This window comes from Delphinapterus leucas, chromosome 7 (assembly GCF_059928025.1).
Source record: "Delphinapterus leucas isolate spDelLeu-1000000601 "Yukka" chromosome 7, BTC_Dleu_Yukka2, whole genome shotgun sequence".
Taxonomy (NCBI): domain Eukaryota; kingdom Metazoa; phylum Chordata; class Mammalia; order Artiodactyla; family Monodontidae; genus Delphinapterus; species Delphinapterus leucas.
This window is the reverse complement of record NC_143135.1, coordinates 38,891,471-38,916,215: the sequence shown is the minus strand read 5'-3', so window position 1 is coordinate 38,916,215 and position 24,745 is coordinate 38,891,471. Positions and strand designations below refer to the sequence as shown.

The following is a 24,745-nucleotide window of genomic DNA, read 5'->3' as shown; positions in this document are numbered from 1 at the left end:
CCGGAGGAATTAAAACTGAACCACCTCAGACTTGGCAGAATTTATTCCAACATGCAATCTCTGAAGTCTGTGTCTACTGTCCAGATGTGAGGCACGGACTTTGATAAATTCATCATGCCCAGACCTCTGACAATGACCACGGCCCTCAGGCAGTGGGGCTGGCTCAAACTTGTGGGGCAGCTTTTGGGATAAGGGAATTATGAGTCAGTAAGCCTGCATAAAGGGGGCGGCAGAAAGGTGAATCACACATGGGAGTGCTCACTAGGCTACGGAGAGAAGAGCTGCTATTATAAGCCTGGTAACAAGAGCACAGGCCAGTTAGAGAATGGTTGATGCAAATTAGAAGCGTCTGTAGACACAATCAGGCAGGATTAGAGAGGCAATGAGCGGTAACGCTAAAAGCAAAAGAGCTTGTGCAATGAATTAGGGGAAGAGCAGTCAGGCTAGAGGTCTAGGGAAACATTTGATTTCAAACAACAGGGAAAAGTCAAATGGAATGTTTCCAAAAGGGACCTAAGGCGACTGTGGGCAGGGTGCAGTGCCTGGAAGCACCACCAGGGGGCAGCAGATGCCCCGGCTCTCCTGGGGCATGGGGAGGCCCGTCAGCACCGTGGTGGTGGGAGAGCCCCAGTCCTCAGAGGTGAGGGCCACCACCCTCTGCTCAGCTGCCCCACAGGGCACCCGCTTGGAGGTCTGGGAGGCTGGTTGGCTTGCACTCCTCCTCCTCAAATCATAGCACCACCTTTCTCCTCCACTCCTCGAACCCTGTACTTCCCAAGTCCTTGGTTCAGCTGAGAGACTCCAAATGCTTAAAAAGGCCTCCCTCAAGCTCGACTGCAGAACTGACTGTGGACGTTCTCTCTGGCTCCTGGGCTCCTGCAGTGACATCCTCGTTCCTGCTCTAGTTCCGGGGCGCCCTCTGACCAAGTCACACATGCGTCCCGGCTTGTGGACACACAGCCCGTGGGGGTGTTCTCTGAGCCATCCAGGTCGACAGCCCACTCCCTCGGCGCTGAGAAGTGCTTGTGTCTGGGGGACTCGGGGAAGCTCTGCTCCCTGTCCCAGCCCCGCCTGCCTGGACCCTCCTAACATACTGAGCCGAGATCTCCAGGGAGTGGTTGGCCGAGGTAGCGGGACGAGGGCAGACCCGTCCTCTCTCCTTGGCTCAGCGTCCTCTTGCGCTCCCGGACCAGCGCCTTCTGGTGCCGCTTCATGCGCTCAAGCTGCTCCTCCGCGCTCATCTTGCCCCGCTGGTGGTCCCCTGAGTACAGGCGCTCCAAGGCACTCCTGGGTCTCTGAGGGGCAGGAGGGACAGACAGGGCAGCTGGGCTGGGAACACAGAGGGCAGCCACCCTGCTGGCTTCATCCCCGTCCTTCTTCCTCTCTGTCTCTCTCTGTCTCTGTCTCTCTCTGTCTCTCTCTGTCACACACACACACACACACACACACACACACACACACACACACACACACACTCCAGTTGGGCTCCTCCTGGCCACTGAGAAGCACCTCCTCTAAGCACACTCGTGGACATGATACCGCTGGCCCTCACGGGCTCTCTGGGCAGCACCCAATTCTGCAGATGCAGACACTGAGGCCCAGGCCTGTCCAGTTGAGCAGAAGCACATCATGGGCCACAACTCAGGGTGTGACTCACTGGGCGAGACTGGGGAGAAAGGTGGGAGCCCCTTGGGAAATGGGGAGGGCAGTGTGATGCCCTTCTTGGTGGGCAGTGGTGAAGGCATCATGAGCACATGGTGACAGGGAATCTGAGCTCTGGAGGGGTCACCTGACAGGATCCCAGTTACCGTCTACCTCGGAGCCCTTCCCTCTGTGTGTGAGGGAGCGGTGAGCCCCTCAGGAACTTCTCAAGGCCACTCACAGGGTAGGTCACCTTGCTGCTTTCGGCATCTAGACCCCTCCGAAGCGTGACGTAGGGAGCAATGGTGGACGACTGCTGGAGCCTTGACGTGGACCCCGAGAGCCCTTAGTGAGGAAAGAGAAATGCAAGTGGATTTGTGGTGAGGAGGGCAGGTCACCAGCCCCTTCTTGATCAACTCTCACTCCCGTGAGGGGACCACGAGGACCCAGCCAACAACCCACGCTTCTTCCTCCCCAGGGCCCGGAAGAGCAAGGCCCCAGGTAGGGAATGAGAGGCCAGCCCATGGGTGCCCTCTGTCCCCTAAGGAAGATCTGGGGACTACCCTCGTCTTCTCTCACATGCAGAAGACCTGGGCTGCTTGGCAGGAGGAAAGGATGCAGGGCGAGGAATGCCCTGCATCACTTCCTCCTGATGAACTCCTATGCATCCTGTGTGACCCAACTTGGATGCCTGTCTGTGAGAAGCCTTTTCAAATGCTCCAGGCAGAATCAGTTATTCCCTGTATTCTTCAGTATATTCACTGGTTACTGCACTGACCACAGTGTCAACATGCCTGTCTACAAATTCAACAATGCCTGGTTGAATGAATAAATGACTGAATGAATAAATGAAGAATGGAAAGAAGAAGGCACCAAGCATTTACTGAGTACTTACTATATAACAGGCAGGCATCGTGCCAGGTATTTCATATAGATTTTGTCCCGCTGGCCCTACAAAGTAGCATTACCTAACCACTGTGGAGGTAGGCAATCTAAAGCTCAGAGAGGTTAAGCAACTTGTCCAAGGTCACACGGAGCCTCAGCCCGTGCTTTCTCCACTAGCAACATTCTTAGCAAGGCTGGTCCCTGACATCTAGAAACGGGCATCACACTGAGGACTCCACCAGCATTTAGCACGTAGGAAAAAGGATGATAAATGTCCTGCAATGCCCAGAGACTCCTGAGCGACAAAGAACTGTCCTGCCCACAGGCCACTAACACTGCCATTGATGAACACCTCTAGGCTGTAATGAAAGAAGGGAAAAGGGTCCCCAGGCACAGTGCCAAGGGTTGCTGTGGCCCAACTCAGCAAAAGCCAGTCCCCTCCAGGGACCAGCTCAGGACACAGCAAGCCTACACAGCATCGTGGGCTGGGAGTCACATAACCCCATAGGAGTCCAAATCATGGCGGTGTGGCCTCCTGTTTCCACATCCTGTCAAGGGGGGAAAGCGCCTGACCTCCCACCAAATGAGGGAGTGTGGTCAACCTGCTCTGGGGTTCCAGATGGCCTCCTTTTAAAAGGATTTCAGAAAGAGGATCTGGCTATGGGGAAAAATAGGGCATGGGTGAGCCTAATGGCCTAAATCTGTTCCCACCCCCATCTCAAAGGGATAGGGGAGGAGAGTGAGAAGACCCAACTGAGGAGAAAGGTGTGTTTGTTTAAATAAAGGACTCATTGAGTCTTAGAGTGACACAGAAGAGGAGAAAAGCCTCTGGAAGGCATGAGATGGGATGGCCAAGCTGATGACAGTCACCCAACATCCCAGCCTGCAGGGTGGGATTCTGGCTCTATCACTTATTGGCTAATTGGCAAGTTGTTTCATTTCTCTGGGCCTTGGTTTTCTTGTCTCTAAAATGGGGATAACAATAGTACTTCCCTCACGGGATTATCATGAATCTTAACTAAGTGGATATAATGAAGTGCTTAAAACAGCACTGGGCTTTATAGTAACTGCTATTATCATTGTTCCTGGGGGAAGATGTAATAAAAGAGGATGAGAATCAGGATATGAGCCAGAGGCAGGACGGGCAGGCCCTCCCTACAGCCCAGAGTCGGCTGACAGCTGCTACCCAGGCTGAGGCCCCACGCTGCAGGCAGAAGGGTGTGAGGACCGGGTAGGGCTGGGGAGCAGTGGTGTGGCAGTGGGGGGGACGCCCAGGAAGACTCCATGGAAAATCTCGCCTTACCTCTGCCTGGCAACGTCTGGTACCTGCTCTCAGAGCCCACGAGTCCCAGGGAGGGAGGGGCCACGTCCCCACTGAAGGTCGCCAGCTCAGGCTCACTGACGTATGACCGGAGTTCCACCTGTGGGCAGAGTCTGAGGCCGTCACACCTGCCCCGCTGCCGTCCCTCTCCCCACACACAGCGGGGCAACCCCAGGGGTCCCCCCTGCTCACCCTCGAGTCCCCGTTCACACACTGCCCCTGCTCCCGGTCTCGTTTCCTCTCGTCCGACTGCCGCTTGAGGCCCCTCACTGAAGTGTGCCGGATGATGGTGGCCTCCCTCGGTAGAGGTGGCACGGCCGGGGGCTGGTCCTCCGGGCTGTAGAGCTCAGGGAGCGGGGGCCTGGGAGGTGCCTCGTCTTCCTGCTCAGAAACAAAAGCAGAACCAGTGCCCGGTGAGAGGATGCTCACTGGCACCATCATAGTGGTGGCCCAAAGGGAAGGAGCAGGACACCTTGGGTCTGTAGGGAGTGACCACTTCAGCCCAAAGATGCCAACGTTTCCCCTGGTTGAGCTGTGAGGTCGGGAGACGTCTCTGCTCCAACCCCATCCTTCCCTTTGATTCACACATCTTCCATTTTTCAAAGTGTGATCTACACACAATGCAGAACTCAGGACACGGGTCCACGCTCTCATTCCACTGGCTCGGAGTGCACCATCAGGGGAGGCAGGCTGGTAACTCTGTGTTTACCTGTATGTTTACGACAGCACCCCACCACCGCCACCCCATCCCACCATGCTCAGACGGAGCCAGCCCGCGGTCCCTGCACCGTCTCTGGATCCTTCAGCAGGCTGGGGATCTGAGCAAGGACCATCTACATCCTCCTGCCCTTTCTATCAGAAATGCACATGGTTACAAAATATTTCCTCCTTCCTGACTCAGGCACAGAATAGGCAGTCAGGATGGGTGACTCACTGCCTTCTCCACAGCCCACTCCCTGGGCTGGGATGAATGTAACTATTTTCCTTGAACCCCCCTGTCCACAATGCTCTCCGAGGGCTGTGGCCTCTCTACAGACCGACAGCCTGGCCCCTGACTGCCATGGACACCCACTCCTGGCACAAATGACCATCCAGACTCCTTCCGCCTAACCACCCCCTTTCTTAGCCTCATTTTGCTTTGTTTTTCAGAGTTCAGGAAAGGGTGCTGTAAGCTTGTTTTGCAAAAGTTTATCAGCACTCTTCTAAAGCAACACATTTCATTATCGTGTGAAGTTTAAGCTGCCGACCTAAGATACCCAGAGGCTCTCTGAGCATCAGTGGTTTCCAAACCCTGACAAGATCTTGGAATCACCAATTTCTAAAAAAGCCCCCCAGAAAGATAAACGCAAACCATTGATTGCCTTTGATGGAAGGGAATAGAATGTCTGAAGACACAGGGTGGAAGGGAGACGTTTTATTACATATTTTTTTATATCCTTTGATTTTGTACCCTTTCAGAGTATTGTTTAATAAAAAAAAGACATTAAATTTAAGAAAAGCCAAATAAAAATGAAAGAACTGGGCTTCCCTGGTGGCGCAGTGGTTGAGGGTCCGCCTGCTGATGCAGGGGACACGGGTTCATGCCCCGGACTGGGAAGATCCCACATGCCGCGGAGAGGCTGGGCCCGTGAGCCATGGCCGCTGAGCCTGCGCGTCCGGAGCCCGTGCTCCAAAACGGGAGAGGCCGCAACAGTAAGAGGTCCGCGTACCACAAAAAAAAATAAAATAAAATAAAACCAACTTTAGCTACATGCAACAATATGGGTGAATCTCACAAACATACTGTTGAAAGGATGCAAGACATGAAAGAATAAACACAGTATTATATATGGGCAAAATAGAAGTGTTTTGGATGCAAATATAGGTAGTGAAACAAAACAAAACAAAACAAAAAGCAAGGAAATTATCAAAAAAGTCAAGATAGTGGTTACCTCTGGGAGAAAGAGAAAGGGCCTACACTGGGAAGGGACCCACAGGCCCACGGGCTTCTGATTGCTGGCAAAGTCCTATTTCTTAAGAGTCACAGACGTAGAGAACAAATGTAAGGATACCATGGGGGAAAGGGGTGGGGTGGGAGGAATTGGGAGACTGGGATCGACACATATACGTTATTGATACTATGCATAAAATAGACAACTGATGGGAACATACTGTATAGCACAGGGAACTCTACTTAATGCACTGTGGTAACCTAATGGGAGGGAAGTCCCAAAGGGAGGGGATATCTGTATGTATATGGCTGATTCATTTTGTTGTGCAGTGGAGGATAACAACATTGTAAAACAACCATCCTCTAATAAAAATTAATTTTAAAAAAAGTCCTATTTCTTGGTCTGAGTGTTGGTATGAAATGGGTAGTCTCTTTATTATTATTTGCTAAATTATATATCCATGTTTTTCTGTTTGTTTGTTTTTTGCGGTACGCGGGCCTCTCACTGTTGTGTCCTATCCCATTGCGGAGCACAGGCTCCGGACGTGCAGGCTCAGCGGCCATGGCTCACGGGCCCAGCCGCTCCGCGGCATGTGGGATCCTCCCGGACCGGGGCACGAACCCGTGTCCCCTGCATTGGCAGGCGGACTCTCAACCACTGCGCCACCAGGGAAGCCCAATCTCCATGTTTTATGTCAATTTCAGGATGGATATCATTGTTTCACAAAAATAAATATAAAACAAGCAGCCAACAATAAAAATGGTAAAACTGGTGAACATATATACAACTAGAAGGAGGGGAGAGAAGACCCACCCACCTTGGTGACCCTGATGCTCAACCAAGTTGAAAAGCCCTGCTTCCAAGCCACAGCAACCAAGCTATGAAGAGGAGCCTCTGTCTTCATCTATTTCAAGCTGCTTGTTCTGCACAAGGGGAAACTGAGGATGCCCAGAGAGGGTATGGGCCTTGCCTGAAGACCCAGAGACAAACAAGGGCTGGAATCCAGGCAGTCCTGCTCACAGGCCTTTTTCCCTTTGCTCCTCGTCCCAGGGGGCAGGCATCTTGCATTATATTAGCACCTGTCTGTCCCAGCCATTCCTGCTATTTGTTTTTCTATTTTCTACCTCCTGTTTTGTGGCTGGTGCTCCATGACTCTTAGATCTGGGAGTGGGAAGGAAATCTCAAGATAAAGAAGTTCACAATGACCCTGGTTCCCTGCACCATTTCTTCCAGCTCTGGGCTCTAGACCATGGCTGGAAGCAGGTGAACGGTGAAGACCAGGTATAGGAACTCGTGTGAACTGTGCACTGATCTTGTCAGACGTCCTAAGCATACATGGCGCCCAGGCAAAGCTCCTTCAAGCCCTTGTTGGCGAAAACCTAGAGGTCTCCATTCCAAGGTCCCCTCTGCTATAGCTTCCCTGTCACTTGGACCAGCCCCCTCATGTTTTCCAGCCAAGGCTGGCCTGCCCTGGAAACATGAGCTATCACAGTACTTGACCACATCTTTTATTTCCTTAGAGTCTTCTGTGCTCCCAGACTCAGCCAAGGGCTTGGCCCCTCTCTATGCCAGGCAAGCCAAGGTGTTGGCCCAGGCAACCACATGGGCCACATACCTAACCTGAGGACCAGGGCTGAATGTCCAGCTACATGTCAGATGGCACAAAGAATGGTCAGAAGATGTGGATTGGATTCACTAACTAATATGGAGACCTCATGCAAATTTTAACAGCTTGGGCCTCAGTTCTCTTACCTGTGGGATGGAGATGCTGCCCTTCCTGTCTATACTCCAGGAGGTTGCTGTGAAGACCACATGTATCCTCACCACCCAGCACAGTCCTCAGCTGCAGGTGGAGGTAAGGATGCTCTTCTGCTAAGACAAGCTCACGGCCCAAACCGCAGGTTTGCACGGAGCCCTGCGTGGGGCAGCCACACACTTCTCTGCACGATGCAGATCACAAATTCTACCCTACTCAGTGCAGTCACTGCCTCTTGCTAGGCTTCAGTTTTCCCAGCTGCAAAATGGGAGAGTGGGCTAGATCGCCTCTAAGGGCCCTTCCAGTTCTGGGAGACTAAGCACAACGGCAGGAGCCCCTACCTCTCCTTAACCGCTCATGGCTCAGGAACCCCTCAGGACTCTGGCTGGTCTGTCTCCCCAAGCTTCCCTAAAAGCTTCTCTCCCAAGAGAAGAGGGCCTGAGGACAGAGAAGGACAATCGTCTGCCAGAGAGGAAACGACAGCGCCCAGCTCCTGGTCATCAATACTCACAGCTCTGGGCTTCGTCTTGGTTGGTGACTGAAGGGGAGACATCACCTTCCTCAGCTGGGGCAGGTGAGGTCGGTACGGCACGTAGGTTTGCAGCTGGGGGAAGAGTCGAACCTCCAGAGGGGTCCGCATGGGGCTGGTGGGCGGGCTGGGCAGCAGGGACGGCTTGCTCTCAGAAGAGGAGATTGAAGGCACAGGCGGGTAAGGAAACAAAGGCACTGTTTTCCTCTCTGAGGGGTGTGGAGAGAAGCAAAGGGTGCGATGAAACAAAGACCCTCTTCCTCAGAGGACAAGGGGAGTGAGTGACTTAGGCCACGAAGGCCCGACCTCCCCAGGGGCCATCCCCCAGGCTCCAGGCGCTGGCCTCCACCACCCCCACCCCCAGGAAGATGGCCCGCTCACCCGGATTTTTGACCGATTCCACCAGGATTCTGAAGTTCTCTTTATTTGCACTCAGGCCTGCAATGACATCTTCGATCCTCCAGAGATCCTTCTGTATCTGCGATTTCTCCTGAGGAAGAGGAGGCAGTGGGTTCACTTCCTTCTTAGCTCCTCACCAGAAGTTTCTTCTTAGGACTTCTGCTGTCATTCAGACAGAGCCCCTCACCCTGGGGGGCAGTATACCCTTTGGAAACCCCACCAGGTCTACAGCCAAGCCTGCTTCATGGCTTCCTGGGCAAGTGCAGACGTGAAAGACGCCCAAGGTCCAGGGGAGAAGTTTCAGAGAAGCTCTCACAGTCTACCTTTCCTGTTTCCACCTCACTTAAAAATCGACTCCCTTAAATACTGTATGATTCCACTTATATGAGGTTATCTAAAGTAGCCAAATTCAGAGACAGAAAAATAGAAGGGTGGTTGCCAGAGGCTGGGACGAGGGGGAACAGGGATTGTTTTGTTAATGGGTACAGAGCTCCACTTTTGGCTGGGGGGAGGGGGGAATGAAGATTGTTGTTTAATGTGTACAGAGTTGCAGTTTTTCAAGATAAAAAACATTTCTGGAGATTGGCTGTACAACAATGTGAATCCACTTAACAGGACCAAACTGTACACTTAAAAATGGTTAGGTAAGTTTTTATGCTACATATATTTTACAATTTAAAAAAAGACTGTCTTAGGCAACCACGGCAGAAGGGAAGAGAAGGCAAGGACTAGAGGTTACACCATCCCTAGAACATAAAGAGCCTCTTTTTGAAGACAGAGCTGAATCTTGGGATGTGGGATTTAGTATAAGGGGCAGTGGATATTATGTGGCAGTAAAAAGGAATGAAGTACTATGTCTGCTACCACATGGATGAACCTTGGAAACATGATGCTAAGTGAAAGAAGCCAGACACAAAGTGCCACATCCTGTATAATTTCATTCATAGGAACCGTCCAGAATAGATTAAGTCCATAAAGACAGGAAGTAGATTAGTCGTTGGCTAGAGCAGGGGTAGAAAGTTGGGGTGGGGGTGGGGAGTGACTGTAAATGGGTACCGGGTTGCTTTGGGGGCTTGATGGAAATGTTACACAACTGACTGGGGGGATGGTTACCCAACTCTGTGAATGTGCTAAAAAAAAAAAAAAATCAGTGAATTACATACTTTAAAATAGTGAATTTTATGGTATGTGAATTACATGATAAAGCTGTTGTTTTTTTTTTAAAGTACGATGGGAAAAAAGGCAGGCTATACAACCATGTGCAAACTCTGAGAAGCTACACCCAAACCACCAGGGAAGAGGCCCTAGAAAGAGGTGAGCAGGGTCTGCTGTGATTAAAGGGTCGTGGGCACCTTTTAATCGAGTTGTGTAAACACCAGATATGGTATTCTTTTTAAAAAAATTATCATGGTCCCACCCCATGGACTTAAAAAGGAAGGCTCCACACCCCTATCTCCTTTCCAGGTACATCGCTGGCCTCAATTGGAAGCGTTCTCACGTGTGTGATATTTATGGACCACTGCTCCTGGATACATCCCCACAGGGCTGGGCACTGAGCAGGTTCTCAGTACATGTACGCTGAATAAATAAAGGACCAATCACATAAAATTCCCTGATCAAATACTATCTAACAGGCATAACAACAGACGTCTGAAGCCTCCCTCCTAAGGGGAGCTCACACTCTCATACTCTCTCCACCCTTCCAACGCCAGTGCACATCCTCAGGGCTGATAAGCAAATAACAGGCTTAATGCTCAGCTCCCCACTAAAGAACGAGTGTCCTAAAACAGACATGTTACTGAGCTAACAGGATTATCTCTAGAGCTGAGGTCCCCAAGCAGAGTGTTTGGAAACAGGTGAAGATGGAGCATGGGGTTAAGATCATCTCTCCCTCTCTCTCTCTTTCCTCCCCTGGCAGTCTACCTGGTGTACTTCTACCTGTCAGTTCACAATCCTGCCCCCATTTTGCCTGTCACCTCAACATGTAAGAGAAGAGCAGAGAGAAGCAAAGGCCAGAGAACTTCAATCCAAGGACGATGGAATTTCAGAGCTTAACGACAAGGTGAAGGAAGCTTTTGGGGAACACGAGAGTGGGGTTTCATACCTGTATCCTCACATCACACCGAGCAGGAAGGCTCCAATGTACTACATTCAGCAAAGGCTTGAACTCACTGTCCAGATGTAGGGACACCTACACGTAGCCTCACCTCTCACTGACTCTCAGGGTTACCTGGAAGTTCTCTTACCCTCTGGTTTCCCTGCTTGGGTGGCCATGAGGATCTTCATAAATAAAGCTACTCATCTTTACTCAAAAGGCTATGGGTTTTCTCACAGCCAACCCTGGCTAAAGAGGGGTGAGTTTCCAAGCCCCACTGCTGAGAATTTGCATATGGGGCTGCAAGCCTATCTCCAGCGTCAATGATTTATTCAGGACTCTAACAGCTTGCCTGGCCTAGAATTACCCCAAAGCAGTTAGCACAGAGCCGGCTCAAAGAAAGGCTTTGTGAGCTTCCCGGGTCATTGTGGCACTCAGGGAAAGCATGAGCAATGCCACTAGGCTAGGTGGAAATCAAGCTGCAGGGACCAGGCTTCAGACTGGCCTACCTCCTAGTGACTTATAGGGCTAAGTTCTCTAGGAAGTCCGTGACAAGACCTATACATGGCACCCATTTGTGGATCCTGGGCCTGCTGTATGTTACATTACCACGAAGTAAGGCACAGTAGAAATACAAATAGCCAATAATCATAAAAAAAGATGTTTAACCTACTAGTAATTAAATGAATGCAAATAAAAACATGATGTCCTTTTTCAGCACGCAGACTGGCAAAAACTAAGAAGACCGATAACATCAAGTGTTGGCAAGGATGTGGGTAAACAGGTTCAGTACTCTCATGCGCTATGGGTGGGAGGGCAAATGAGTGCAGCCTTTTAGAGGGTGATTTGGCGGTATCTGCCAACATTTAAGATGTACACTCAAGTCAACCCAACAAGTCCACTCCTAGGAGCCTATCTTAGATAAATGCTCATAAACAAGCTCTAAAGGCAGTTACATAGATGCTCACTGTGATACCATTTATAAAAGCAAAACACTGCAAATAACTTAAATGCCCATCAGAAGAGGAATGGCTAAATAAAGTATGGGATATCCACACACTATGAAATCTGTAGCATCAAGACCAACAATGTCTAATACAATTTCTGAGATTATGTAAATCTTCCATAATCTGTGCTGTCCAATACAGAAAGCCACTAGCCACATGAAATAATTCTGGTGTGGCTAAGGAATATATTTTTAATTTAGTTAATTTTAATTAATTTATGTTTAAATTTAAATAGCTACCATACAGGGCAGCATAAACTTGGGGGTATCTTTCTTGGAAAGATTTCCATTACATACAGTTATGACAAAAAAAGCAAGTTACCAAACAATGTGTAAGTATGATTCCTGTCTAAGTAAGCCCAACTCCCTCCCCCAAATAAATTATATGATACTATGTACGTGCATACGTTTGGAAATGCACAGAAAATGGTCTGGAAGGCAACACTGCAAACCGATGGTACTGATTACATGCTGGGAAGGTGAGGGACTGGGCAGAGAAGGGAAGGAGGGAGGAGGAGCTTTTGTGTCCTGTTTTAGTTTTACTTCTCATTGTTTGGACTTTCCAGGGAGATGCATTTATGTGTTTTCTGTATAATTAAAGAAACATAAGGAATGAAAAGCTAAAAAAAAAATTATGGCTGAAATTAATGTGGATGGTTGAAGTCCAAGAAGATAAGTCTAATGAGACCGAACAGTTCAAGGAACTAGTAACTAGAAACAATTGTTTAAAGGACTTTGCCAACAATATTCACCTATTTATTTTCAAGCCATTATGCTAAATACTGGGGATACAAAAAGAAGAGGAAAATGTTAACTCAAATGAAGGGAAATTATGGGAAAAACCCAACAGCCACAGGAGACAGACAAGTTCTGCGTGACCTCACAGGCCAACCCTGAACTACAGGCAAGAGTCTCCTCCACATACTCCTAGACCAGGTTCTCTGGGACCAGCTCTAAAGCGCTGAGTGGAGGTGAGTGGAAGCATAGCAGGGCCTGGGAAAAGCCTCCTAGTCCACAAACCTAAACCTCCTCCTGAATTCCTTCAGTTTTCTGGGGTGATGCTGATGTGAAGAGAGTCAACACGTTCATTAAGTCACTTGAATGAAGAGGCTTGGCTAGAACTAGTTCATCAATTAGCAAGCCTGGCCCCCAGACTGGCCCAACAGGCTGCCTTGTACACAAGAACCCTCAGTTAATGCTTGCTGAATTCAAATAAATAGAATTTATGTCAGGGTCCTGAAAGAAGAGATACAGATCTGAAGTTAGGTTCAAAAGCAGGCTATTTTCCATTTTCAAAACTTTGAGTGTGGGGGAGAAGCCTGGTTGGGCACCCAATGGGGGAACACTGGCAGCTGCAGGACCCAACCTGGAAGAAGGAAAACCACACAGGGCCTTTCTTCCTCTCAGCTTTGGAGGCAGAGGTAGCTATCAGCGGGGCAGCCTGGTTTTAGGGCAGAGAAGGCAGGGCTCTAAGGCTGCCTTTCCTGAGTGAGGCAGGGGCCACAGCAATGGGTATCACCCCACCTCGCCTGAATTCACACTACTGATCAGGTGAAGGCTTGATAACATCTATCCTCAGGAGTCTGGGGGGGAAGGAGGCGGGGCTTCCTGCTGCTAAGTGAGTAGCTAGGAACCCAAGGCAGGGCCAAGAACCAGGAACACAGATCACCCTCAAGTATCTGCAAGGTTAGGTCACTACTGTCTCCCCTTGGGGCTGTTTCCCCAAATGATCAGTAGTAAAACCCTTAGAAAAATGCCCAGGAGCTTGTCTTTGAGAGCAAAGAGGCAGGGGGAGCTGAGGCGAGGCTTCTCACGACAGCCTGGCTGGGGCAAGGGTTCCCCAAGGGAGCGCTTGGGGTGGTGAGCAGGCTGAGTCCAGGTGCAAAAAGAGAAGGCCCCTGGGTAGGGCTAACATCCCTCACAGGTGAAGACTCCAAGAAGAAATCAGAGCTCAGAAGGGATGAAGAACCCTTGGGTCACCTGGAAAAAAAAGGCTCTTCTGTGTTGCTCCTGCAGGGTCTGCTTCAGCTGCTCCACATCTCTCTCTAACTTCAGGTATTCATTCCAGGCATTTTCCATCTCCTGTTGGCCAAGGAAATGCTTCTGATTCTTCGTTATGCCACGCCCACCCCTCAGAAGGCCCCATGAGCACCTGTGCTCCTGACCACTGCTGACCCGACAGGGGAAGAGGGAAGGGGAGCCTGGTGGGTCTCAGGCAGGCCTGGGGAGAGAGACAGGCCACCTGCACCGTCCCCTCTCCCACCCTTGGGAATGCTTTGGTTCCCAGCTCTGGCAGAAAGGGCCTGTACCACATCAGATAGACAAATAAAAGAGTAGAAATTCTGACGTCTCAGAGTTAACTGCGCACAGATCAGGGGAACAGTCTTGCAGGCTGCTCTCAAACATCTGACCCCTTGGGTGTCGCTGTAGCCACCCAGGAGTCACTGGCAGAAAGCACCTTAAGGCACTGGTAGAGACAAGGTAAGCTACTGTTAGGAGGCAGCCTGGAGGCGTTCTCCTTTGCCAAGACCCTCGCCCCCGGCCACCAACTCCACTACAGCTTGGGAGGTGAGAAAAGCAGCCCCCTGGCCAGCCCATGCTGGGGAGGGCAGGGGAGCGTCTGCCACCCTCCACACCCTCTACGCACAGTGGACTCTCTGGAGAGCTCTGCCCGGATGTGGACAAGGTCCTCCTGCAGCAGCCTCTGCTGGTAGGCAATCTTCTCCAGGTGCTGGGGCTGGTCTCGGTACTGCTCCATCTGTCTGTGCAACACCTCCAGCACGGATTCCAGCTGATCCTGCACCAGACAGACCGGGGCCAAAGAGCAAGAGAATGGCAGAACATTCCCAGGAGGCTGTCCCCTCCAACCCCGCCCCGCCACGCCAGGAACCGAGGCTGAAGGGGCCAGGGGCCAGCGCCCAGCTAGGGGCCTGAGAGTCAAGGCCTCTGATTCCAGCTCTGACTCTGCCCGTTGGGTGGCCTCCTGGGACAAATCACCTAACAGCTCTGTGCCTGTTTCCTCATCTATAAACTGGGCATTAGGCCATCCACTCCTTAGGGGATAAACTATGAGGCTAAATCAAAGAACAGATGGAAAACTCTCTAAGCACTTGAATAAAAAGGCCATGTTATTTATACACCTTGAGCGTCACAAATATAATGCCTTGTTAAAGTGCGGAAAAGAAAAAATTCACACGAAGTGTCTAAGAGACCAAACATCAGTGGCTACCAGCCTATTCCTCCCCTCCCAACCAGACTTGCTTCCCCTATGGCCCAGATCCTTAGAGGAAAGGAGCTTTAGGAAGTGAGAGCCTCTGCCCTGCTACGACTCTGGCCACTTTCTCCAAGGCAGCCCCCGCTTCCCTGGGGTTCAGGAGCCTGGGGTCATCACTGCAAGCCAGTGGAGCCGTCCTCTCCCAGGCTCACCTCACAGGGCTTCCAGGGAGAGGTGGGGGTGGCCCAGAGCAGAATTAAGGTCAGGGAGGTAGTACTTGGAATAAGTAGGCTGAGGTCTCCCGGTAAGGTTTCCTCTGGGTTCAGACAGAAACCCCACAAGAAATACCCTTTAAATTCAAAGACATTGTTCTGGATAAACAGACATCTGTTGTCCAGTACTAACATGAGAGTCCAGTCTATACTGAGGAAACACAGGATGACAAAACCCCTGCCACCCAGCCCAAGACTACGCAAAACTGATATACATACTTTGTTCTCCTTAAGGGCTCGTATCTTGTCTTCCAAGTCCTGGAGGATCCTGTCTTGTTCACAGAAGACGCTCAGTTTAACCTGTGAACAAGAACAGGTTGGAGAGGGCCTGGGATGATGAGCAAAGGCCATGGCCTTGGAGCATGATCCAAAAGCCTTTGGCTACAGATCCATCCAAGCCCTGCCTGAAGCTGCCCACCCTGGGTCTGGAGGCAGCAGGCAGGTGAGGGGTCAGCCTGTTACTCTGCTCACTCACGTCGATGTCACTCTCGGCAATCTTCACTGGCCTCAGACTTCGGTCCTTGAGAAGATCCCGGCCTGTCATCTGGGAGGTGAACAATTTAAAGGAGGTTTAACCACGGGGTTCGGAATCAGAAGTCAAGAAGGAAAGTTACCCCTACAACGGACAGCTGTGGAAGTCTCGTCAGTGGCAGGTAGGGTCACGGCATGGAAAGGGCAAAAACTTGGGCAATACCTGCTGTATTTTTATGCTTATGTCATTTCCGGGAAAAAAGAAAACCTTTTTGAGATCTTTTAGTAGTACTTGTAAATTTCTCAAATTGAAGAAAACACAGACTTTCAAGTTACAGTATCATCAACTGTAAAGGCTTAAATTTGCCCCAAGTGAGTTCAGTATGAATCGTGGAAGATTCGCCACTGATAAGAGAGTTTTGCTACTAAACCTGGGGTTAAACATAATTAACAGAAGTCCACGACCCCGCCCAGAGCCATAGGATGGGTGGACCAAGAAGAACTAGCAAATCCCTTGGGCATCGTTGAGCCTTACTTCAAGGAAGTCTGAACAGCCCACCTCCCCATGACTAAGATCAGCCTTCCTCACTCTTCTGCTATTTGGGAAGAGGATCTGGCCAAGAGAAGAAACCTGGATTGCTCCTGGCTGAGGTTTTCAACTGATCCCTGAATGGCTGTACTTGCAATACAAGTTACGAGCTACCCTGTCCTCTCAAGAAAGGAAACCACAAAGCAGTCGACAAAAATCACCCAAACTTAGAAGCCAGTGGAATTTCACAACATTTGCCATCTTTCCCTAGACCCAGCGTGGGCGACACGTTGCCCATCTCTCACTGACACCTGCGAAGTTAAACACTTAACTCTTTTAGTCCGTGTTTTCATTTCCTCCAAATCTCCTTCTTCGTCAAAAACTGTGCAGGGGCAGGGGAACCATTTTCACAGATGTACCCCCATGGCCAAACCATGGTCAGGGATGGCCAGTTCAAACGTGCCCCTTGTAGGGGAGGCCGTCTGGCTGAACTCCATTTTGCAAATCTGCCCAGAGAAATGGAGGATGGAGCTAGCCATAGCAGAGTCACTATGCAAAGGGTTCCAGTATGGAGGGACACACAGCTGCTGGAGAAATGGTCCTCACTTTCTCCCTACTCCATTAAGTTTGTGAGTGTGAATCAGAAGCAGAGATATATTAGCAAACATTCCCCCCAAAACTCAAGCCGACCATGTGCCCAAATCTAAAGGTCAAGGGAGAAGCCCTCTCCACGCCTTGAGCTGAAGGCTGAGCCTGGGCTGCAGACCTGCCCCCACTCATTCCCCTGCTCCCTTTGGCGGCACAGTAGAGGACAGGGACCACTGTCTTCTTTATCTTGGTAAAGTCAGCCCCGAACGGAAGGCCTGGCACACTGGAATGCACTCGGCAAATTGCTTATTGCCCCACAGGTAGGTGAAAGGGAAATACATGTAGGTCAGTCCTAGAAAAAGTAGAACTCCAGCCAAATTCTGCTCTTCAAACTGGCAAAGTATGTGTACATACAACCATACACACTGTCACAGAACACACTGACCACAGCAACAATCCACAAAAAATGCTGGCTCCTGCAAGGGTAGGGGGCGCAGTGTGGGAAGCGAGGAAGGGGAATTAATCCTGGTGAACCACCAACACCAGGCAGGTGTTGAATTTCCCAGGCAGGACTTGGGACCCTAGCAGGTAGCGGTTGGGGAGTCTTCACTATGTGTCACAGTCCTTTGCCAAAGTGAGGGGCCGTAAGCTTGTCTACTCTCCAAGGGGCTGGCCCTTGCCTCGCTTCCTAGGAAGAAATCATTTTCAAATTGAGATAATTCTTTGGGGACTTCTCCTGTTAGCAAAACTCTTCCCTTTATGTCACTGAAGCTTCTTCCAGGTGATATGTTTTTGATACTGAAATAGCTAGGCAGAGAGTCTAACTGAGCAATGCCTCATTTAACCAGCACCATCAGGCAAGGAATGAGGTATTTCTGCACAAAAAGCGCACTTTCAGAAAGCTGTCTTTTAAACTTTTTGATGGAAAGCTTTCTAAAAGTATGTCCTTTACTACCTTCACAGAACACTGAATATAAATTCAACCTTTTGGGGGATGAATCAGAGTCATTACAAAAATCAGTAATATAGAATTTCTTAGAAGTTCGTGATTAGGACTATTTGCCTATCTAGCTAAATGCTCCCAAATTTCTGCGCTTTCATTTCCATTTCAGATTGACTTATAATGTTTCTTCTCTCTCTCAGGATATGAGCACTCCCTCTTTCCTAAGAAGTAACTTTGTCATTGTCCCCTTTTAATGTGCTGCTTTTAAGGTGCTATGAATTAGGAGTTCAAATGACTGAGTCTACGAGGATTAGAAACTCAGCAGAAGGGACACACTTGCTGCTCTTCCCTGTCTCCCTCCCTCCATCTGGGTTTGGTACCCATCAAGGGACATCCTCCCACCCCTTGTGTCTGCCACTATTATGGGCCTTAGTAGATGATCTGTTGTCTCCCCTCACTTGACAATAACCTAATTAGGAGGGACTGTGGGGACTGTGATGTATTTTCTCTGTACCCTCAAAGCCCAGCCCAGGGCCCGGCGTGAGAAGCGTTTGCTTAGTGAGTCTGTGAATGTGACAAAACGAGGTGAGCTGGCTGTGCTCAGGGCCTGAGACCTCTTTCTGTGGAGTAAAGGTCACAGGGTTTAGAGCAGGGGCTTCGTGACAGTTTACACAACTCACAGGCCCTTGAAGCTTCTGAATTTAGCTTTGTTCCAGAGAGCTGAGGCTTCTAAGACACAGCCACAAACAGTATATTACATCTCATTTTCCTTTTAAAATTGCACATTTGTGATAGCAATGTTTAAATCCATTCAAAACATCAACTATGGGTCCCTAGCAGCTCTGTCACCAGAAAAAGTGAAAGTTAGTGGGCACTCATCCATTTGAAAGAGCCTCCACATCGGAAAGCAATTAAAGGCCTCCCAGGCTTCTTACTCCCCTCCAGCACATCCCAAGACACCTATATGCAGTGCTCAAGATGACTGGACACAGCTCCTGCTTTCCAACCTGCAGCCTCCCTTGGAATGCTATAAAAGCTGGCCACGTTTCAGGCACTACCTCTGCATCTCTCAAAGGGTGGATGGTGGGGAGGTGGGCGTTTTGTTCTAGTCCAGCTCCAGAATGTTTTCAAACATCAACACCCTGCCCTGAAGAAGAGCCACCCTAATCCCAGGGCCACGGTGGAATCTCAGGACACCCCAGCTCCTCCAAGGTGCCCAGGAGCTGCTGCTCCCTCCCAAGGAACCCAGGCTCTAGGGCAGCCCTCACCATGAAGGCAGACGAGCGAGAATGGGGACACAACACAAGCTGGTGGCAAGCTAGGCAAGCCCCACCCACCCCCCGCCCCCAATGGCAGCACAAAAGATGGAGTCACAAAACACTACTGATGAGAGGCTCAGCCTGGTGCACCAGCCAAAACGCTGAGGGAGCTTCAATAGACAGAAAATAAACCGAAATGACTCGCGGGAAGCCTGGAGGCGGTCAGGAGAGCCCCTGGTGAAGCAAGTGATGGAGTCGGCACTGAGCCAGAAGCAATGGAATGGCCCCGCCTGGAGATACAGATCAGATCATCTTACGCTTCTCCTGGGCCGACAGCCCTGTGCTGACTTCTTCAGCACTTTGTAAAGCACGTTGATCAAAGGTTCATTATTTTTTATCTGTTCCAAACAAAAAGGCAAATACAACAAATCGTAACAGGTAAGACATCAAATGACATTTGAAGGAGCCAGAATTTGGGGAACTGGCAAGGGGAAACCTTAAGGAGGATGTGCGTCGTGCAATTCAAGTGAGTGTGTCTCAGTCTGGTTATGCGGCTTCCCAGCCGGTGGACCTTTCCAGACTTCAGTTCCCTCATCCGTAAATGGCGGATCATAAGCGCTGCCTGAAGGATCTTCGCGCAGGCTAGTTTACGTGAGAGTGCTGATTTCAGTGCCCATGTCCTTACTGGTTCTGCCACAGAAGACAAGAGGGGACTGCTTCTTCCCCTGTCCTCCCCCCATCACATACTGTAAGATACTGAATCTGTAGTTTAGAGTGGAGCCATGCATTAGTCTCAGCCCCACCCACCTTTGGTCCCTCAGACCCTCGCCTCCACACCTAAACCACTATGTCTTACCCATGATGCCAAATGCTTCCAGCTCCTTTGAGAAGGAACCGTCCCCACCCACTAAGACACTGGACCTCAACCCTGCCTCCACCACTGAGATCACCCAGGAGCTTTAAAAGACTGATGCCTGAGTCCCACTCCAAGAAAACTTGGATGTAATTGGCCTGGGGTGGGGCCTAGGCACTGGGATTCTTAAAAGCCCTCCTGGGTGAGTCTGATGTGCAGCCAGGAGTGGGAATCACTCCACTGAAAAATGGTTCTCACACTTGAGCATGCTTCAGAATCATCTGGAGGGCTGTGAATATACACACTTGCTGGGCCCCACCTCCAAAGGTTCTCACTAGGCAGCTCTGAGGTGGGAGCCAAGACTGCTCATTTCTAACAGAGCCCCAGGAATTGCTGACACTGTTCATCTGGGATCACACTCTGAGGACCACTGCTTTTAAACCATGTTTCTCAGCCATACCCACACATTAGAACACCTAGGGAGTGTCTTTCTTTCTTAAAGAGTAACACCTGAGTATTACCAATTAAATCAAAGTCTCTAAGGGGTAAGACCCAAGCATCCATATTCATTGCTCTAGTTCATGCCCAGCGTTAACAATCTCTCTTCAGAATAAAAGACCTCTGCTTACTGTGCACAAGAATCACCCCAGAGGTTGATTTTAAAAACACAGAATTCTGGGCATCATTTCCAGCGGTTCTAATTCAACAGAACCCTCCAGATCTGCAATTTTTTTTTTTTTTTTTTTTGCGATACACGGGCCTCTCACTGTTGTGGCCTCTCCCGTTGCGGAGCACAGGCTCCGGACACGCAGGCTCAGCGGCCATGGCTCACAGGCCCAGCCTCTCCGCGGCATGTGGGTTCTTCCCGGACCGGGGCACGGACCCGTGTCCCCTGCATCCGCACGCGGACTCTCAACCACTGCGCCACCAGGGAAGCCCCAGATCTGCAATTTTATATCAAGCTCCCAGATCATTCTGAGATAGATGGTGTTCCAGACCATGACTTAAGAACCCTGCTCCAGAATCTAACTGGAAACAGACTCTGAACAGAGAAGCCTAGATCTCAGGCTCTGTCAGGAAAAGTCCAAAGGCCAGGCACCTGGAGCCACTGATGACGTTCCTCACTAGGGACAATCTGCTCCACCTAAAAGGCACCACCTGTGTAGTTGCAGGTGCCCTTCCCCCACCTCACTTTACCAGCTGTGCTTCCCAGATGCATAAAAACAATTCAAGCCGTAAACAACAGGGAAACTTCATACCCCCTTCTCAGACCTGGCTCCGGTGTAGGGTTCTGAAGAGCAGAACATTAATGCCAGAAATACAACTCAGCGAATGCAACTTCAGGGCAGATGAGGTACATGGCACACGGAAGAAAGGAGGCAGGTGTGAAGTTGGTCACAGGGTTCGAATCTCAGCTGCATACCTTTGCAGAAGTTACCTCTCTGAGACACGGGTTCCTGATTAGTAAGGTGGGGATAATAATTCTTATTTGCTCAAAGGTGCTGAGAGGATTAAGTGAGATAATGAACAACGGGTGCCCCACAACTGCCAGGCAAGGACAGATGCTCAATCGGCGTGAAACCCTTTCCACCCTGGCACTGCCAAGTAAAATGCCAGGAAAGTAAGCATTTCCAAAGAGGACACCAACACAGAGCATCTTCTAAGAGAGTGGAGTCTGCTTTTATTTGCTCATTCGGCACCCCAGCAGGAATGCTCACTTCAGGAGACCAAGCTCCATACATGTGGGCAAACACCACCAAGGGGTTCTGGAACCCAAGCACCAGCTGATGGAGGCGGAGGGGACATGGGCTCTGGATCCTTAAGTCTGCGGCCTTTGGGACAGGGACGCGGGGGACCCTGTGCCAACCTGGTGGGGGCAGGGGGACCATCCTTCTCCAGAGAGGCTTACCTCTCCCCACAAGGACCCAGGAGGGACCTCTCACAAGAAGCTGGTCACAGCGGGGCTGTGCTCGGCGCCATCTCCATGACCAGGCTGGGCTACACCGCCCATTCAGTTGTGTCTTCCGAGGCCCTCGTCTCGGACCCCACTGGGCTCGCGGCAGCTCATCTTGTCTAGCACGTCACAGGATCTCAAGAGTCAACGGGCCTGAGGGTTTTCCTGATCCAGTCACATCCCACTCAGTGCTCACCTGGCCTCAGCTGTGCCCCAGTGATGGGGAGGTCACTGTGACCTGTGGTGGCCCTTTTAGATAAGTCTTTCTTCTATTCAACTAAAACCTGTCTACTTGTAGCTGTGATCCACTTGTTTTAATCGCCCCTCAGAGCCACGGAAGACACATGGTAACATTTTAAAGCTTTATAGACTGTCTCTATGTCTTGCCTGCATTGCCCCTTCCTCCTTCAACCGACCACACTGTAGCTGTGCTGCCTGCTGCTGTGTTTCTTGTTTCTGCCCAGTCTGCTTTCCATTAGGGAATACCCCACCCTTCACTCCACAGGGAGGCTCGGCTGGGATGAAGCCAACCTGAGTGTGCAAGTGGCCACGTTTCTTCCCTGGCCGTGTGGAAAGTAGAACAGTTGGTGGCATGGCCTGAGCTCCTGGAACACAAGCCCTGGCTACGTGAACCAGTATATTCCCCTTGTGGCTCAGCAGGCTGACTTGGGTTTCGGATACCTGCCAACAAAAGCATCCCGCCTAATACACTCCTCAGCCACAGTTCTTGCAGCCCCTCATCACCTCTCCTTTGATTCCAGCCCTTCCCTCGTCTGGATCCTGAAGTGAAACGTCCATCTGGGAACTCTACACCCCAGCTGGGTCTGAGCAGAGCAGGCCCACTGCCTCCCTGATTTGGAGGGAAGCCTGTCTCTTGGAGGGAGGCCAAGGTGATGCCAGCCTTTGTGAATGATGACTCACACACAACACAAACCCCAGCATCTTTTCCCACCCATGTTGCTGGTAAGCCAAGTGTCTCTCACCTGCTGGTGCTGTTATTGGGGGACTGGTTCTCTAAGAGGAGCTTAGCAACTGAAGTAGCAGCTATAAGACCAGGGAAATTCTGGTATCAACACAGCTGTTTTTCAAGATAAACAGCGACAACTTCCAATCACTAGTTAATGTTTTGGTCACATACGGCTCCTAGTTGGTGAAACACCCCAAGGATGCAACCTTGTCTCTATCACAGCATAAATATTTCCTGGCAGAAAGACCCCAGTTCAGCTCCACAAAAAACTTAATACCTTTGGGTCCACAGTAGTAGAAGCAGCATTGTAAGAGCGGCTGGGAGGCAGGGTGATTAAGAGCACCAGCTTCAGAGTCAGCGCTGCTCCCAAGTACTGGCTCCCCCGTAACTACTAACATGGCCTTGGGAGAGTCATTTACTTCTTTGAGCCTCAGTCAGTGAAAAAAAGATAACACCACCTCCCTTATAGGGCTACTGCCGCGGGTACACAATTTAACAGAAGTAAAACATGGTGACTGACACACATTTTGCCCTCTATGGTTATTCCGCTTCTGCTGGCGGTCAGGACACAGACTCCTGGCTCTGCTCTGCTATCCTATGCCTCAGTTTCTCTCTCTCTAAATCCCTTTTATTGAGCTCAAGTTCTATAATCTTTAAATAAAACCAAGCTGAGCTGGATCTTCTCTCCAGGACCACCCGTGAGGTTGGCTCTCTCACACCAACGGGAATCAGAAGACACCTATTTCCTCCTATTTCCTGTCGCTCTGGCTCAGGCACTTTATGAAGTCCCCTCGCACCGTGCACCAAGCACTCTGAAGAGCGTTTTCTGGTACACCTGTGCTGCTGTGAGCCACGCCTCTCCCACAGGCCTAGGTACATCGTGGATGCTCTACAAATACTTCTGTGTCACCTGCATGGCCCCGGGCATGGTGAGGCCAGGGAACAGGGACATGGTGGTACACAGGGCAGGTGGAGGCCGGGGGCTGCTCCAGGTCAGATGGGGGAGGTGGGCATGGTGGAAGGACCTACCCAGGTTCAGAGCGCAGGAGGGAGGGCTGGGCTGCACATCTGGCCCACACCACCACGTCTGGGCACTGAGACCTGACTACCATACTCACTCACTCATGCTCTACGTGACCTGAATACCACGTAAGCTAGAAAACGTCCTGGTTTTGAGAGAACCCTCCTTGTTTTGCTCATGTCTGAAAGCCAAGCCTGACTTTTCTTCACTGCACCTTCCTTCCTAAAGCCTAGAAAGACTCCGGAACCTGGACAATCTGTCCCCACTTTTCCAGCCACACCACCCTCACCCTGGCTCTCCCTGGCTCCCACAGTTCCCTTCCCTTTAACGTCAACCAACCTAAAGCCTTGGCTCTGCAAGGCTCTGGACACACGCCACCTCCTTCCCAGCATGCAGCCACAGTCATCCTCACTATCTCAGCTCTGAGCACTGGGCCAGACAAATCTTTATACGCTCATTGCAAAAAAGTCTGTGTTATTTCAGAACGCTTTCTTTCCCCGACCCAGAACATCTGGAAGTTTCTCAAGGCCAGAGAGCCTCGATTTTTCTCTTCCATCCCCCCTAGCTTCTCCAGAGCTGGATACAGCACAAGTGCTCATTACCAGATACATTAAGTTAACTGAGGGATTCCTAACCAAAGGTGTTGATCTTGCCTCAGAGGGGGGAGGCCCCTCCTCTGCTGCCTTAGGACCTAATGTTCATACCCCTGCTTCTACAAGGCTGGATGACAATCCCCAAGTTAAAAATATCTCAAGCCAGGTACACTGGGGACCGAGGGAGGCATGTCCCCTGCCGCAGTCACCTGGGTGTCCTCCCGCAGGGCCCTCTGCCCGCCCTCTCACACCCGCAGTTAATTAAAGGTCACATTCCTTCGGTCTTAAGTCATGGCTCAGGCATAAGAAGTGCTTTTCACAGTGGGAGCTTTCAGAGAGCTGTGGGAACAGAACAATAGCAGCTCTCTTCCAAGCAGAATGCCTCTCGCTTCTCTAGCAGCTTTCCCAGCTCTGTCTGTGCTGTGGAGGCTGATTTAGAGCCTGAACGTCATCACCTACAGGGTGGGGCCCGACGTTCATCTCCTAAACACGGATGGGAGGGATGGGAGACTCCGGTA

At 50.6% G+C, this 24,745-nt stretch overlaps 1 protein-coding gene across 3 annotated transcripts in view; it reads right to left on the bottom strand.

The window, feature by feature from the left end:
• PLEKHA7 (pleckstrin homology domain containing A7) overlaps nt 1–24,745 on the bottom strand; it is a 228,734-nt gene that overhangs the window by 27,405 nt on the left and 176,584 nt on the right. For 2 of the 3 annotated variants that reach the window (XM_022555784.2, XM_089915094.1), the window contains 10 exons: nt 15,525–15,593; nt 15,269–15,349; nt 14,211–14,360; nt 13,544–13,645; nt 8,445–8,553; nt 8,046–8,272; nt 4,040–4,228; nt 3,830–3,947; nt 1,883–1,986; nt 1,095–1,295 (listed from right to left, as the gene is read on the bottom strand). In XM_022555784.2, coding sequence (XP_022411492.2) covers nt 1,095–1,295; nt 1,883–1,986; nt 3,830–3,947; nt 4,040–4,228; nt 8,046–8,272; nt 8,445–8,553; nt 13,544–13,645; nt 14,211–14,360; nt 15,269–15,349; nt 15,525–15,593 — 1,350 coding nt within the window. Of the gene's footprint in view, nt 1–1,094; nt 1,296–1,882; nt 1,987–3,829; nt 3,948–4,039; nt 4,229–8,045; nt 8,273–8,444; nt 8,554–13,543; nt 13,646–14,210; nt 14,361–15,268; nt 15,350–15,524; nt 15,594–19,156; nt 19,238–24,745 lie in introns of all 3 variants that reach the window. The other variant, XM_089915095.1, reaches the window with a different exon arrangement.